The sequence below is a fragment of the Peromyscus leucopus genome, chromosome 7 (assembly GCF_004664715.2).
Source record: "Peromyscus leucopus breed LL Stock chromosome 7, UCI_PerLeu_2.1, whole genome shotgun sequence".
Lineage (NCBI taxonomy): Eukaryota > Metazoa > Chordata > Mammalia > Rodentia > Cricetidae > Peromyscus > Peromyscus leucopus.
The window spans coordinates 93,582,428-93,600,684 of record NC_051069.1 but is presented as its reverse complement, the minus strand read 5'-3'; the positions used below and the strand labels follow the sequence as shown (position 1 = coordinate 93,600,684).

Genomic DNA, 18,257 nt, shown 5'->3' with positions numbered 1-18,257 from the left:
CTCATTTTGTCCTTGGATCTGAATCTAAGACTCGTGGGAATGACTTTGTAAACCAAGCAGGTATTTTTTTTTCTTCCCCTAAATTTTATTAGATTAATTCAAAATACAAATATTATGTTTCTCAAATTTGGCTTGAATCGGCTCTGGGAGACTCTCACAACCTCTTTGCAGATCTAATGGTGGTTCCTTAACTTATTTGTTGGTAGTGCCCCAGGCCCTCCCAGGTCTCTTCGGTAACCAAAAGTAATATAACAAACGATCAGAATCAGATTAGCCGGGCCAATTCTGCTTCCCATGGGCAGAGGGTTGGGGACCAAGGTTTTCTCAAAAGCATCTGATGATGAATTCGCAGAAACCTTACATATACTTCACTGAAAAGGCTTTTCCTACTGACATCCCGGCCTGAAATTCTTCATATTTGTGAAAGTTCATCAGTGGGTCAAGAAATTCTCACTCTTACTCTCACTCTGCTGTGTGTGTGTGTGTGTGTGTGTGTGTGTGTGTGTGTGTGTGTTGTTACATATATATCTATGTGAACACTCATTTGTGTGTCGGGGGTAGGTTTAAGAATCTTTAAAATGTATGCTGCTTCCTCTTTTGCTTATTTGTAAGTGTTTATGATGATGTTTTTACTAAAACTCATTGTTTCTTTGTATGTGTGAATGTGTATATGTGTATACAGTTGCACATCTGTGTGTGTGTGTGTGTGTGTGTGTGTGTGTGTGTGTGTGTGTGTGTGTGTGTGCTCACACATGCATGTGGAAGCCAGCGTTAATGTCAGGTGTCTTCTTCAATTGATCCCCATGGTCTCTCTCTCTCTCTCTCTCTCTTTTTTTTTTGAGAGAAGGTCTCTCACTGAACCTGGAGATCTCTGTAGGGTTGGGCTGGCTGGCCAGTGAGCTTCAGAGTTCTGTTCGTCTATATCTCCCTAGTGCTGAGATTGTAGACACACACTGGTTAACCTGGATTTGATCTGTGCAGGGAACCACAAGTCTAGTCCTTATGCTTTTGTGGCAAATACTTTACCGACTCCTAAGCTCCTTTGTCGTATTTTGTATTGTAATTCTGATATATATTCATTGTAGGAAACATAGGAAAATACAGTTACAACACTGCAAACCAACCATAATCCCACAACCTAGACCCCCATCACTGCCAGCACTTAGACATGCGTCATCCCAAGTCTTTCTCTTTTGAAGTGGGAAGCACAATGACTATCACCATATTTTCCTACCATTTTGGAAGAAAGCACAAGAGATGATTTATTCCTCTTATAATTATGTTTAGTATTCAGAAAAGTTCATCATCAACACTAACTAAATTTCATGTATAGCTTGAAGAAGAAGAAATCAGAAATAGTCACAAGTTTTAAGATAAATATAGTAAACTTTATAAGATAAAACATTTTAATTTTGTTGAGAATGGTTTTGGGGAAACTAACTTTTTGGTTACTGAGGTTCAGCCAAATTGGTGATTTGGCATATTGATAATTCTGCTCATGGTGATACAGTGTTTTCTGGCTCCATCCTGTAACAAGGACAAGGTAGTCTTACCCAATACTCAGGAGGCTAATATTTGATAAGGGCATCAAGAAAGCATTTTCAGAGGAAAGACAAGTGGCAGGTGGTGGGAAGAGTATGCTACACGTCATGGAGACAGGGCCAGCCTGCATGGAGTTCTGAGCTGGGTGGGCTTAAGAATCTAAGGAAAGCTGGCTAGGAATGGAAAAGCAGAAGCTGAGGTGGTCTCAGGTGCACCATCTTGCTTCTTGTCTGGGTAAGCTGGCCTGGGTGCTGAGTGCCTTGTACTAGCCTGGATTAAAGGGCTGCGACCAGGACAAATGTCTAGAGCTGTCTTTAACACAGAGGTGGAAGTCTGCAAATTGTCATTCGGTCCCAGCTATCTCACCCTCCTCCTCTGAATCAGATAAGGCTAAGACAGGTATCAAATAGCTGAATAGATGTGAAATAGGGCCATAAACACAAGCTCATTTAAATTGCTACTGAATATACCTTTTTAATATTATCTTTGAAATTGAATAGGCACAGGATTGTTTTCTCTGGGGAAGAGGGGTGCCTAGGTAGAACAGTACCATCTGTTACTCAATGGCTTCTAATACTTAGCACCAGGGAAATGCTGAGTCACAGATGGAAGGAAGGGGGTGCATGCGGGCTATGTGGTGGGGACTCGGGAGACCGTTTTTCGAATGAATGAGTACAGAAAAGAATGCTTAATTTCTGAGAGATGAAAGGTAAGAAAGGAGTGACAGTCATTGACTCCGGATGTGAAGGAACTTAGGAAGGGATTGATCCAGAATCTTCTACAAAGACAGATGAAGTCTATGACCCATATGCCACAGAGTTAGTTGTTAAGCAACTTGTCTGAGGTAACATGGGGACTTGGTGGCAGTCCTTAGATGTAATGCATGACTCCAGTTGTGGACCCTCTGAAGGCGGTGTAGAGCTGTGACAGGAGACTTCCAGAGGAAGCAGAGAGTTTCCTGTGGCCTGCATTGTAGATTACTAGACTGAAGAGCTAGCAAAGGAAAAGGAAGGAAGGGATTTTGTTCTCCTTGGAGACATGGGGACTTGCTTGCCTGCAAGCACCCTGAATCCTGCCTGTCTGTGAGCAGAGCATCAACAGTAGGGGGCAGCACTGTTTTACAGGGTTCCACACCTAGTCCAGGGGGCTGACAGGAGGCTGTTACCTGTGACATCATTCATCACTTACACAGTTGCCACTGCAGCGACACTGTAAAATTTGGGAAAGGTTTTTTTTCTGAGAAACAAAGGGGAAATGGGTTGCTTGCTATAAAATGTAAATTTACTTCCCTAGCCATCAATTTTAAGGCACAAAAGCACTAGATATTATAGAACAAAATGCTGACATTGGGATCTTGCTCTGGGCATTACAGTGAGTTTGGATGACATGTTTGGTGTCCACAGATGGGGTCAGTCTGACTCTAAACCAAATTCCCACAGATCATGACAACTTGAGGTCTATTGGTCTTTTCAAGCATCAGCTGATATAATCTGGACTTCTATCTGTGTCAGGAAGGAAAGGTGCTGTCTGGATGATAGGTCCCTTTGACTGCATTTAATGGAGAGCAGAAACAAACAGTGGCAGCCAAGATCTCCACCACGGGCGAATGGGATAGACAGCTCAGTTGGTAAAGGGCAAGCCTTGCAAGCCCAAGGACCTTAGTTTGTTCCTAGAACCTACATTTTAAAAAGGCAGTGATGGGCTGGGGAGATGGCTCAGTGGTTAAAGAGCTCGCCATGCAATCATCTGAAGCAGAGTTTAGGCCATAAGAAACCCAGTTAAACATGGGGTGGGCACGACACCCTGCCCTGTAATTACAGTTTCAGAAGGCAGAGGCAGGGGATCCCATGAGCAAGCTGGCTAGGGAGACTAGCCAAGTGGGTGAGCTCCAAGTTTGACTGAGTGAATAAGGTGGAAGAGCCAGTAAGAATGCTTCTAACATCACTGCCTTGGCCTCCATATGCAGGTGCGTGAAGGTGCCCAGACCCCTCTACACACACACACACACACGCACGCACGCACGCACGCACGCACGCAAAGTCATATGACACACATGACAAATAAAAGAAGGAGAAGGGGAGGGAAGAAAGAAAAGCCAGTGTGTATTTGTAATCCAAACACCAGGAAAAGGAGACAGGGGCTCACTCGCTGGCCAGCCGACCTGGCCTACCTGATGAGATCCAGGACAATAGGAGATATCATCTCATAAAGTAAGGTAGACAGCACCCTAGGAATGATACCCAAGATTATCCTCTGGCCTCTACATTCACACATTTACACATGCACTGCTCCCCAAACACACACACACACACACACACACACACACACACACACACACACACACACACATTCTGTCTCTCTCCCTCAAGAACATAACACATGAACCATGCTGTAGAAATATAAACTTTATGTTCTTGCTCCTTGGCCCTTAATTTCTTACATCACTACTTTCTTTCATCACTAAAGCTAGTGATAGAGTCTGACCCTTTAGCAGGTGCAGGGTTCTCAGAGTGTAGTCTCTGGTCCATCACAATGGGCATCACTGGGGAACTTGGAAATTCTCATTATGGGGTCTACCACTAGACCCTCTGAATCAGATGCTCTGGGATAGGCCCAGCAGGCTGCATTTTCATAAGGTTCTGGATCATTGGCTAGAGAAATGGACCAGTGGTTAAGAGAACTGCCTATTCCTATAGAGGAGTTGGGTTCGATCTCTAGCACTCACATGGTGCCTCACAACCATCTGTAACTCCAGTTCCAGGAGATCCGATGCCCTCTTCACAGGCACCAGGCATGCACATGGTGCACAGACATACATAGACAATGGTTTGCCATCCATCTCTTATGAACAGAACCAAAATACCCTGTGACACTGAGTCTAGTACCCCTTCAATGGCTCACAGATTGAGTTCTCAGTTATTTTGGAGAAGAAAACACATTGAGAAGCAGCCATGTGGCAATAAAGAAGAGGGATTTATATGGCTGTAAATGTTACTGAAGCATAGAGAAGAGAAAACACATGCAAGAACTTGAGAATGAGTGGTCAACATGGCTAGGCAAGGAAGGAGCTCTGGCCAGGTGGGGATGCCCTGGATGCCAACTTTGTAAGATTCTGTCTTGAGGGCACTGGCAGTCACACCAACACTATTCAAGAAGCCATGTTGCAGTCTTTCCATTTTAAGACTTACTTTGTTTTTTAATTTTGTGTATGTGTACATCTGTGCCCCTGGGTACAGCCACCTGTGGCTGGCAGAACAGGATGTTGGATCCCCCAGAAATGGAGTTATAAGAGGTTGTGAGCTGCCCAACATGGGTGCTGGGAAATGAACTCAGGTACTCTACAGGAGAAGCAAGTGTACTTACCGAGTCTTCTCTCCAGTCCCTATATTTTAATCCTAAAGCAAATGTCCTTCTTGAGGGAAGATAACTAATGTTGTGCTTTTGCAAGAGTGTTTACAGATCATCTCTATTCCTTCCGTATAAATCATAAAACAAATTTAACTGAAAGAAATGCTCCACCAAACACTACCCAGGTCAGCTCCAACTTGGCTTTGCACTAATACTACTTCTAATTTATACTAGTTAGTGTTGAACTAGAATAAATGGAAAGAACCATAAAAAGCTATGCGATGATAGACAATGCACCTGTGTTACTTGGTCCTATTTTTCTCAACTGTTTAATGACAATAACAGTAGTGGGTAGTGTCTCTCTCTGCTGGGTGCTGGGATAGTAAGTGACATTGACATGCAATCCAGCAGCTCCCTAGCCTAGCAGCTGGGGAAGTCGTGTTTGTTACTTATGACCACTGTCTTTGGTGAGTGAAGAAAGATGGACGTCTAAGGACGAGTGAACAAGTTAATAAACAATGAAAGAGGAAAAGAATGCCAGAGGAAGGGGCATCTTGCTCTTCCATGTGGGGAGGGATCCTGTCTTTCCTGGTGAGTCCTCTGTAGGGTGTAGGAGAAGATGGGCTTAGCTGTGTGTCTAGTTTGGGACAGGATAATCTCCAAGCTCTTCCAGAAGGAAAACAGAACTCTCTGGTCACTCTGTGTCCTCACAACTCGCCCCCCTCTTCCATCTGCTGAGAATGTACAGTTCTGCCTGGAGTCCTCTCTGAGGACACGAACCTTCCTTGGCTTCACTTGGCATTTTTGCTCAATGCGGAGTCTCTTGCTGTGCTTGGCTCCAACTGCACAGTCAATGCCAGTTTCTAGCCTGCTGAGGGCTGCAGCTTTTTTCCTAAACCAAAAGTCAGGCTGTTTGTGGCAAAGTAGGCAAGTGGCAAACGCAGCAACCACCTCAAGCATCTGTGGAAGCCTTGGGGGACAGGCTCCACATGTGTGACTTCCTGTGTGGTTTGGTGAATTCACTCCATCTCTGTTGGTGGACCTTAGTTGTAGCAAGGTAAGTGTTGAAATACCTACCCAGACTATTTTAACTTTCTATTTTAAAACCGTTTTTTTGTAGGGCATACATTCACATGAGCCAATGTGTGCCTTGAATCTTTGGACTGAATGATATTACAAATGAGGCAAAATTATACATTTAATATATGCTCAGGACATGGGAACTCATCCTTTATAACTCTCCTTCCCGCTACTCCTTCTCATCCTTCCCTAGATCCTCACTACATGAACAATACCCCAAGTGCTTCTGCTATACCAGGAACTCTGCCTAGAATTTTATAAACATTGTCTTACTAATGTGTAGGTAATCTTGTGTGAGCATGTATGTCCATAGGTGGATGTTTGTGTATGCAGGTGCATGTATAGGTGCTCACATTCGTGTTCATATGTACATGAGTGTGTGTGTGTGTGTGCACCAGTGTGTGTGCACACTGGTGCACATGCGTATGGATATGGAGACCAGAAGACAACCTTCTATGCCATTTTCTTAGGCAGCTGTCCCCTTTGTTTTTTGAGAAAGTATTTCTCATTGGCCTGAAACTCACCAGTTAGGCTAGGTTGGCAGGCTAGTGAGTGTCCATTTTCCAGTGCTAGAATTACAAGTTCATGGCCCCACACTCAGATTCTCTTCCTCCACTGGTTCTGAGTACCAAACCCTCAAACTTGGCTCATCACGCTTGCATAAACTGAGCTATCTCCCCAGCCCGATTCTCATAGTATCCCCAAGTGCTGCTACCATGGCTTTCTCTATTGGTAAATGAAGAACAGAGGCGTCGACAGTGTGGAGAATTTGTCTTTGGACAAATCAGCTGAGAGCACTGAGCTAGAACCTTTCTGAGACCATTAAGAAGCCATCAAGCAGTCCAGTACTGCAGCCTTAGGAAGCCACACCTGGGACACCGGCTGTGCCACCCCCAGGGTTGACCTCCAGCCATTCTGTGCCTGCCTTAGCTACAGAAGACAAAAGCCTCCTTTCACCACCACAGGTATCAAGAAGGAACGTGGTGGTGGTTTTTCTTTTTGCTTGCCCATACTTGAGAGAGCAACAATTTTGAAAAACATTCCCCCTCCAAAGAACAAAAAAACAAAAAACAAAAAACAAGCCAAAACAACAACGAAAAGTTTCCCTTCATGTCAGTGTTTCAGTGTCTAAGCTGTGAAGGGTAAAGCTATTCCGCTGCCCTCCACGGCTCTAAGGGCAAATGCACCTGTCTGGATTGTTACTCCACATGCAGAGGATGCTCAACAAAGAAAGGCTTTTGTTGTGAATTTTAAGACATCAAGTTCACACTATTATTTGAAAGATGTAACAGGAATCTTAAAAGGTTTTATAAAAAAAAAAAAAAAAAAAAAAAAAAAAAAAAAAAAAAAAAAAAAAACAGAGCCAGATATTGGGGTAAAAGCTGAAAGATCAGAGAAGCAAAGATTTGTGTTACACAATGAAGAAAGATGGTCTTAAGGTTCTGTGAGCTGTGAAGAATCTATTGATTCATTCTAATATGACATGTTCAATGGACTTCTTCCACAAATGCATCATCATGCTTGCTACCTACCATGCTACCTACCAGCATCTCTCAGGAGTGTTTCCTTCCATGCTACCTACCAGCATCTCTCAGGAGTGTTTCCTAACACTACATCATCTATTCCAGACTCAGTGGGCAGCGGCCACTGACAATACCTCTGTTTTTGGCACAAACACCCTGAGCTTAATTACAGGTAGGTCTTATGCTGCACTCCCCACCCCTTCCTTGAATGATTATCCTCAGGGACTGTCAGGGACTCCTCTAGTCATCTGGCAGACACAGCCTCCTTCACTTAGTCTCCAGGCTTGCGGACTGCAGACTCTCCCCGGGTCTCCTCCTCTGGGTCTCCTTCACTGTGGTCCTCCTTGCTCCTTTGCTACTGCACTGATCTCCTAAGTGCTTTTCTTGCCTCCACATCTCTCTGCTCCCATGCATCCTTTGTGAGCATGCCAAAGTGCTCTTTCTAATACATGCATTCAATCTTGTCCTTCCCCTGGTTACCAAGGCCTTGGTGCATCAAGCTGAAGCTCTTTCTGTTTTAGAAAAAAACAAAACAAACAAACAAAACAAAGCTGCTTGGCCTGGCTCTTCCCCTCATGCCAGCATCTTTATTCCCTTCTCATTCTCATTTGACCATCCACTTATGTCCAGTCTCTTCAGATCTCTCTGCCATCATCCTGATACCCTGTCCCACTATGTCTTTGTTTGGAAAGTCTCATTTTTCTTTTTCTGCACAAGTGAACTGCTATTAACTTCAAGTTTCAAGTTCAGTGTCATATTTCCTATGAGTTCTCTTTGATGCCCTTTGGGCAGATAAGTCTTTGTTCTACAACTCCTGGGACACATTTCCATTGTAGCATTTAACCATGTGCACTTTGTGTATCTACAGGTGGATGTCACCCAGCTAATTATAGCTTTTCTGTGGTAGAGTGCCTGCTTTCTTCACCTTTGTATCTCTAGCACCAAGCATAGTATTTGGCATATCCAGGGGACCTGGGTATATTGCCTCCCCCAAACCAATCACTGTAGCCATAAAAATGGGATGCTTTGATTGACTGAAGCCAAGCAGTGCTGAATGCAAATGTGTGGGGAAAGCCAATCCCTACCAGTCACATTGCCAATAGGATGAGGTCAGAGGCCAATCCTACCAATCATAGGGTCAATAGAATGAGGTGATTATGAAGGACAGAGGCCAGCATGTCATCTGGAGTTGGCTTCAGGGGCAGCAGGTCAAGTCTGTGCCTCCATGGCTAACTTTAGCTTCTGCCCCCACCCCCGTGGGGTTGGTTATACATACCCCTAGCCTTGCTGCAAGACCACTACAGTGTTCTAGGAATCTCGGGCAAAGTGAAATGGTCTTTATTTGTATCTCTATTCTAGGAGCTTTCAAATAACACTCTCAGGATTTACTAGTTAGTGCTGGCCACAGGCACAGTGCTAAGCCAAACTCTGGCAAGTGGAGGGATGAGATCTATGGCTGAGCTTAGCCAGGATTCCCTTCTGAGTTAAGGATGGAGCTATTTCTACATGGCCAGATGGCAAAAAGTAATGATCCAAAAATGATCCACGTATGACTGCTAAGAGAATGGGTAAGAGGGTATTGAACAGACAAACTATAATAAGAAGCAAAGAACAGGCATACCTGCATCCTGTTTCAATCACCAGGCCCACGAAATAAGCACACATACTGACTTCTGACTACCGACACTGAACTTCTTTGCTTGAAGCTTCTGCCAATCCTTAAAGCCTCCTTTGCTACCCAGGCAGCCAGCTAGGAATGCTGGGAGCCCGATGTTCCCAGCCTAGGAACAGACCTCCCATTATGCGCTATGGCAGCTGGCTTGACCACACACCCTTGAGGGCTGCTTTTCTTTCATTGGATCACATTTTTTAGACCATTATGGTGGTTCAACTCTTTTCATTTCTTAATTCAGAGCTAGTGTTTTGACAATATCAAGGGTGCTCTCTACCATATGGCCAACTCCTCCTCCAGTCCAGAGGCCTGTGCATTGTTTTCCCATCTGTGGGGAATATACTTCTACCTCACCATTTCAGTGTGAATGCCACTTTCCTTAGGAAGCTTTCACCCCTTCCCCTCCCCCTGGTCATCTGACCCCCCATCACATACACCTAATGCTTCCCAGTGCCCAGATATTATTATTATTATTATTATTATTATTATTCTAGTTATGCTCTATAATTTCTCATAATGGTTATAATTTTACTGTTTAACCCTTTACCTCTCACCTTTAACCTAATTAGACGTGACTGGCTTGCAGGCAAGGATGCTGTACTTGCTTGCCTTTGTATCGTTGGCATCTAGTACAATGGCTGCCATGAAACAGGGCCACAGAGTCACTGGCTTTTGGAAAGATGAACCTTATGAGGAACTAAAATGTAAGTTCAGGGTCATTTTCACAGGTGAAATTATCAAAAGTTTACATGAAAAAAGACATAAAAATAAGACTTCAACAAAAATCTATAATTATTTCCTGGGATAAACACAACTTTTACCCATATAAAGAAGCTTAGTGCCTGAAGGAGAATCTTGACATGGTTCATTAGCATCCATAAGAGATATAATTTTTTATCATCATTGGGTTTTTAAGATTTATTCACATCATTTCCACTCATCCTCCAACTCTTCTAGTGTCTCCTTACTGACTCTGAAATTCATGAATTGTTCAGTTATTATTATAACACACACATGCACATGCATGTACAGGCACATGTGTGTACATAAATTCAATCTGCTGAAACCATCTAAAATTGTCCATACATATAATGTTAAAGGCTGGCTACTTTTAAAAACATGTAAACAGGACTCCACACTGTAGCAGACTTTCTTGGACTGCCAGCCTCCAAATCATGACATGGAGACTTATTATTAGTTATGAATGCTCAGTCTTAGTTTAGGCTTGTCCCACTAGTTCTTATAACTTATTTTAACCTGTTTCTCTTCACCTATGCTTTGCCTCAGGGCTATTTACCTTTCTTTCACTCCGTATGTCGTACTTTTCTGCTTCCTCTCTGTTTGGCTGGCTGGCCCATGGAGTCTTCCTCTCTTTCTCCCTCAAGCCTAGATTCCTCCTCCTACTTACTCCTTATTCTCTTTGCCACCCCCACACAGCCCCGCCTATCCCTCTACTGCCTAGCTATTGGTCGTTCAGCTTTTTATTAGACCAATCAGGTGCCTTAGGCAGGCAAGGTAAAACAAATGCAACACATCTTTACATAGTTAAACAAATATTCTATTCCACAACACCACACTAAAGCCATAAGTCATTGATTTAATTTGTACCTAAAGGTATCTCCAGCAATACCCTATAATTATTCACCATCAACTCTCTTGAGAAGTCAAGAGAGTAAGTCTATCAATGGAGGAGGAGATTCTGTGTTCTCAGTTTCTCTCTCTGCCTCCCTTGGGTGGATTTCTGCATCCAGCCTTTAGCTTTCTTTAAGGGAATAAGGTGTATTCCTGTGAAGGTGAGTACTCTATCCCCTGGGAAAGGCTGACAGGGATGTTCTGTGTTGCCTTCTCCTCCCCTGTGAGAAATTTCTTCTGGTAAATGGCACGCAGAAGGGCAAGCATACAGACACACATGAACACACAGCTTACCTTCTAGGCAGACCTCTTCTCATAGATCCCTTTTCCTGAGGCAGGGAGTGAATGCAGGTTTTCTGGGGCATTAAGCTACTGTAATTTGGATTCCCTCTTTGTGAAAAATGGCAACTCTACAAATTACAGTGTACTGCACAGCCTTGGCAGCAAGGCTCAGCTGCAAGGGGCTCAGAAGTGTAATCTTTACTAGTTCACAGAATCTGTGAACTGGTTCAGGGACACCAGACTTTTCCTACTCCATACTCCTGGCACAGTCATGTGACCTTCATGACTTGTTTACACAGCTTTCTTACTGGGAGAATCTCCCCCTCCTTTGTTAACCCTGAAACATGGGTTTATTTTTTTTTTTTTTGTTTTGTTTTTGTTTTGTTTTTTTCCCCAGAGAGTTTGGTCCCACAGCATCTTCTGTGACTCTTTCTTGTACAAGGGTCTCCTTTTCATTGTAAAGGCCCACAACACTGGAGAAGGGGCCCAAAAGATGACATAAATTGATACATTTGAGTACATGGATCACACTTTCTCTCTCTACATTGTTCATTTTATTTGGGGGGTGCTCAGAACAGGTTTTGCACCTTGATTCCACTCATCACTAAAGGAAACCCCTAAACCAGGGCCATAAAACAGATGCCAGGCTTCGAGAAACCTGCCACCATGAAATTCTAGAAAGCAGACAACCCCTGTCATATGCACTGGGGCCCTGAGGACACAAAATCAGATAACCTGACTTACATCTCCAGAAAAGCTAGGAGAAGCCAGGCCCTCCCCATCCCTTTCTCACTGCTAAAAACAAACAAACAAACAAAAAACTTGATTCTCAGACCCTGCACAGCTGGCCCATTCTCCTGTACCCTCTAGTACCTAGCCCCAGGGTTTTAGGACATTAATCTCTTAGACCAATAATAATCAACACTTGGGCTGGAGAGATGGCTCAGCGGTTAAGAGCACCGACTGCTCTTCCAGAGGTCCTGAGTTCAATTCCCAGCAACCACATGGTGGCTCACAACCATCTGTAATGATATCTGGTGCCCTCTTCTGGCCTGCATACATGCTGTATACATGATAAATAAATAAATAAATAAATAAATAAATAAATAAATAAATAAATAAATAAATCTTTAAAAAATAATCAACACTTGGCATTTTGAGGTTGAACTAAGTGTATTTCATTTTCCTCCACTGATTCATTTCTTACACTAGGTACAGCAGAAAGAGGAAGATACATAGGAATACCCATGGAAGCAAGGTGATGAGCTTGGCGTCAGCCCTGGTTCTGCCATTTACAGGGGTGAGCCTTTAGCACAGTGGGTGCCAACCTTCCTAATGCTGCAACTCCTCAATAGTTTCTTGTATTGTGCTGACCCCCAACCATAAAATTATTTCATTGCTACTTCATAACTGTAATTTTGCTACTGTTGTGAATTGTAATGTAAATATATGATATACAGGATATCTCATATGCAACTACAAAGGGGTTGTGACCCACAGGTTGAGAACCACTGCCAGGTCACTTACCCAATCTGAGTCTGATTTTTGTTTGATCAAAGGGACAGAATGATGATATTTATTTCACATTCCAACTAGGATTAAATTAAAGTATCTAATCACCAAGCATTTAGTCCCTTTCTTGGGTCATTTTATTTTATTTTATTTTTTGTCTCCAGAGACTTGGAATACATTTGAATGAGGAGCACTCTCTACATGTGAGTCTTACAGTTCAGTTGGGAGAAGGGAAATCTGTAAAGGGACAGGTTACTACAGCTCTAACAGATACAAGAACAGAGGATGGAGCCCACTCTGTAACAAGTGCCCAACATACAGTTGTCGCATAAATGACCAACACGATGAGGACATTCTGAAAGGAAGATGGTGAACTCTGTAAAATAAGTAACTTCACATATTTGTGTGATCATTCTCTTATAAATACAATCAATACGACAGTAGCTAGGAAACATTTGAAAATGCAATGGTTTAAAAAAAGAAAAGTAAAGGGAGAGAAGATGAGAGGAGGAAGGCTCAGTGGAAAAGCCTGCCAGGTATGGGTGGAAGGTGCAAGGGGCAGCTCCTGCCTACCTGGCCAAGTGTGCACTCCATGCCACCCAGGAAGTCAGCCTCCTTCAGCCCATTGTGGTTGCTGCTGATGTCATGGACTTCAAACCGGAGGCGCTGAACCTCTTCAAAGTAAAAGTCCACCGTAAACAGTTTGGAGTACACTGGGTTTATGCAGGTACGGATCACCTCCGTCCTGTCCACCTGAAAGAAAAAAAAAAAACCCCACAGGGTTTAGGACTTTCATTATTAACCTTCAAGCGAATTGATCTTGTGGTGCATCCCCTTGTTCCAAACTATAAATACCCTCCTGAGAGTCACCAGGGCTGGCAAATTAAAACTACAAGCCACTCCAGAGAAAGAACTAAGCGTTGGTCCAGACAATTTTACTAGATGTAACAAACAGTCTAAGATTCTGTACCTGGAGAGTTCAACAATGGTACAGGGACTGGGTGATAGAACAAGATGAGATCATCAGTAGTGAAGGAACGTCTGAAAGAACATCTGGGCTCAGTAGGAAAGACATCTGTGATCAATTAGTGATGTCTGCTGAGCACAGTGATGGAAAATGATAGGTTAGCTGTCTCATTTTAGCCAAGTCTATTCTAATAAAAGTTTCCAACTCAAGATTCCCAGAAGCACAAAGAGAAAGATCATGAGAATGAAGATCAAGCTGCCTTTGTTTTCAAGTGTGCTCTTCATTAGGTAGGCATTCACCCGTTCACTACTAGCATAAAGCCAATTAGAAGAGTAGAGGATGCGAGGAGTTTATGTGTTCCAACACGCCATGAGCGGTCCTTCTTTCTGCCTCCTGCTTCTCCCCTTCTTCCAGATCCAAGTCTACAACATGTCCTGCTAGGTGAAGAGGTTGAACTCTATACATTGAATTTTTGGGGCTCTCTTCTAGGGGGGTCTACCAGAGGGAGGAGGGCTGGGCAGGCAATGAGGGAGAGGGAGAACATAGAGATTCTGGCCTGCCCCTACACATACAGATGTTGTCATATACTCTTCCCCTCCATCTAGAGAGCTTGTGCTGGCACTTGGTGACATGAGCCCTCATCCTACCCTGCCCCCCCCCATCTCAGGCTTTGTTACTGTTTCATTTTGAAGATTTTAAAAATTATTATTTTAATACATGTATAAGTGCATGTGTATATACACATGAGGGCAGGTGCTTGCAGGCTCTAGAAGGCAGGTGTTGCATCCTCCGGAGCTGGAGTAGTTATGAATTGTCTGATGTAGGTGCTAGGAACTAAACTCAGGTCTTCCATGAGTCATCTACTGAGGCCCTATTTTTCATTTTTGAGACAAGGTCTTTCTGTGTAAGTCAGCCTGGCCAGGAATTAAGTATGCATCCAGGCAGGCCTGGAATTTATGGCAATTCTCCTGTCTCAGTTTCTCCCTGAGTGCTGGGATTACATGCATGCAGTGTCATATCTAGTCTTTCGTTTCCATCTCTCATCCAGTCAGATCACAGGTGGTAATGACATTCTGCTGTGACTCCCCTCCTGTCTTATCTTCCCATGTCAGCTCTTTGCTCTTGTCCTAAGAGAGTTTGATTCTCTAGAGGCTCAGCTTCATGGGCTGGGCTCTCTCTGGTTCTATTGTCAGTTTCCTGTCCAGATCTGGGACACTACATTTCTTTCCCTTTGCATTTGTCACAAGGGAAAGCACACAAAGCCATTTATGTTTTTGGAAACCTGAAAAAAATATCTGTCAGCATCTCCCAATGGGAGAAACCGATTCTTCATACTCCACAAGTCGACAGGAGCCTGCTTGTTCCTACAGCATGTTGGCCCTCAAGTAGAGACACGGTCTGCTGACTGCCTCTCAAGTGCTGGTTCTTAGCACAAATTATACCACCACTTCCCTTCCACACAGGTAAGGGAGAATATCCTTCCAGGGGGAAAGTGTCCTCCACTGTGTCACCACGCCCATGGTGCTCCACAGAGAGAGTCTAATCCTAGCTCTGTCTGCCCCTCACCACACTTGGTGCAGTGCCTTGACCCTGGCCCTAGCCATCTGCCTTCTTGTGTTGGACCCCATGTGGAGGAACTTATAGATGAGGGGCACACCTGTCATGCATAGGTGGGTGAACAATCCAGGGTTCAAGGAAAATGAAGACCTAGACCTTGTCATGTTGCTGTGCCTCAGAAAGCCATCTCAGGGCCACCATGCTTAGGATTCTACAAGTTGTTGCTCAGATTGGTGGTTATTTGACTGTTCTGGTACCCCCATGAAGATTCAGCTCCTATTTTAGCTGAATTTTACTCTCATACATATATACATACATATGCATACATATGTATATACATATATATGTATACTACACACATGCACACATATATACACATATATAAATTCATTTTTGTGGCAGAGCTGTTTTTACCACTGACTGTGCCAGTACAAGAATTTACTGACATAATTCTTGACCTAATTTTTTCTTGTTTTAAGTAATGGTGGAAATCACAGGTTACAAGTTGTGGACCACCGGTGAAAGGTGACATGGAGATAGTTCTTTTCCTCCACTCAATGTGTTTTCCCCTTCCTGTCCAATTGTAAAGGCTTATTTCTAGTCTCCATTTGGAAAAATATATTGGAACAGCTGGTGACCTTCCAGCAATTCTATATGGCCAAGGACTGCCACACTAAGAAAGGGCATCTACTCCACAGGCCCCATATATCCTTCCAGGCCCTTTTCCCTCATGGATTGGCTCCAACTGGCCCAGAGAGACCTGTTTTATTTTTAACATCGGATCCAAATGCATAAAATAATGAATCACAAAATGAATGGCTTAAGTATCTTTTGATAGAGAAATGGGTTACAGGTAGATTTGACATCTCTAAGACAGAGAAAAAAATATTCTCTCCTTGTGATTGAACACAGTGTCTCGGACAGGCTCAAATGATGAGAGACAGGAGATGGAGACTCTGGTCTTTGTTACTCTTGTTAGACACTTCAGTTGACATAAATGGGTCACTCTTTAATTTTCAAGTGCAATTTACATATCAAAATATGGTTCATGTTGGCATTAAACTACATATCTCAGACAGGCTAGCCAAAGTGAGTCCTATTCCCTAGAAATGAGACAATGGAAAGAAACGAAGTAATAATATTGACTTTATGAAGATTATGATCTTCAAGAATAATCTTCAGCCACTCAGAACCCTGAGAGCAGACGTGCTCAGACACAGAGGGAAGGCAGTGAGGAGAGTACTTATGATGGTTTTAAGTTTCTGCATCTCCAGTCATTATGAGAGATGCATCATCCTTCTGGAGGCCGAAGACCGGGTTCCCCAGAGCAACAGCCTTGAGCAGCACATGTCCTCAATGAGAGATGTCAAGTTCAAGGCAAGTGTCTCTGAAGATCTACTGCCATCTCCCTCAAGGGAACAGTCCTTAAAACCCTGAACCCTGACTCTGGTTAAATGAGTAGATCACAGGACCCTGCAATCCAGAGTCTTAGAAACTATCCCAGGCAGGGCTGTATACTTCCTGTGGGTTGGGATTTCAGGTGTTCCCACCACTCTGTGTGTCCTAGGCAATTGTGCTGTGGGCTTGCCAGTCTTTGTGAAACAAGCTGCTCCCCCATGAGGTGAGGTTGTTATTGTTGTTGGTAAACTGTGGTATAATCTTGATTGTTCTCTATCACCAGTTTTCAAAGTCATCAATGCTTATCTAGCCCCTCTCTGCCACTGTCATCAAGATTGATATATTCATATTGCTCTAGAACTCTTAGGACATACTCACAACCATTTAAATAATTTATCACATTCATTTGTCTATGTGTGTGTGTCTACACATGAGGATACTTGTGTGGAGATCAGAGGACACCTTGTAGGAGCCAGTTCCCTCCTCCCATCACGTAGATCTGGAGAACTGAACTTAGTCACAGGTGCCATTACCATTGAGCCACCTCTCCAGCCCTCACTCACATCCATCTTTTAGCTTTGGTTTTTGCAGCAATCATGTGGGATAGCCTTATACTCTTTTCTACCTGAGACAATTCCTGGTCATATGTGTAAGATGCTAGATGATAGCGTAGGCTTTTGAACTCAGCCTGTAGACTGACTTCATCACTTGGTCCTTATTTTGTGTTTATTCATATACATCATGGAAAGGCAAATGTAGCTTGACTATGGGGAGAGTACCCAGCCTCAAATGGCCACAGCTTATACGATGCTCTTTGAAAACATTTCATCTCAAATGTTTTTTTAATAAAATGACTTTCCAATAACTAATATTTTCAGAGTATTTGCTATATCATATACTCATTTAAAACACCACCAGTGTTTTCGAGGCATAATTGGCACTAAGGAAAGTCAACACTTTTAGAAAGTTTATTTTATGTATGTGTACCATATGCATGCAGTGCCAAGGGAAGCCAGAAGAGGGTGCAGGATCCCCTATCTAGAATTGGTATTTGTTGTAGAATATTATTTTCAGATGTGTTACATTTGTTTATGCTGTGGAACATTTGTTTTAATGATGCAGAGATGTGTTGCATTCTTTTGTGTTGCATTTGTTTAATTACATGAAGCTGTGTTACTTTGCCTGTCTAAAACACCTGATTGGTCTAATAAAAGAGCTGAACCTCCAGGAGGAAAGATAGGTGGGGCTGACAGCAGAGAGAATAAATAGAAGGAGAAATCTGGGAGAAAAAGATTAAGGAGCGAGAAAAGAAGGGGCCAGCTATCAAGCTATACAGCCAGACACAGAATAAGAAGGAAAGAAAAAAGATACAGAAATAGAGAAAGGTAATTTAAGCTAAGAAAAGCTGGTTAGAAATAAGCCAAGCTAAGGCTGGGCATTCATAAGAAAGAATAAGACTCTGTGTGTATTTATTTGGGATCTAGGTAGCGGGCCCCCCAAAGAGTAAAGCATAATAAAACAACCTACAACAGGTGTTACAGGTGGTTGTGAGTGCAGGGAACCAAACCCAGGTCCTCTACAAGAACGATAAATGCTCAACCTCTGAGCCAGCTCTCCAGCCCCAGGAACTCAATTTTAAGTGTGCAATTCAATTTTTATATATGTTCATATTTCCAAAACTATGACCATGAGTAAGGCCATGAATGTATCTCTATCTCTCCAAGTGTTCTCATTTTAACCTCCT

The 18,257-nt window shown here is 43.2% G+C and overlaps 1 protein-coding gene across 3 annotated transcripts in view; it reads right to left on the bottom strand.

Moving 5' to 3' along the window:
* The window catches only part of Cpne4 (copine 4), a 482,832-nt gene that overhangs the window by 147,365 nt on the left and 317,210 nt on the right, over nt 1-18,257 (bottom strand). For all 3 annotated transcript variants that reach the window (XM_028869893.2, XM_028869897.2, XM_028869896.2), the window contains exon 3: nt 13,165-13,344. In XM_028869893.2, the coding sequence (XP_028725726.1) occupies nt 13,165-13,344 (180 nt within the window). The remainder of the gene's footprint in view (nt 1-13,164; nt 13,345-18,257) is intronic.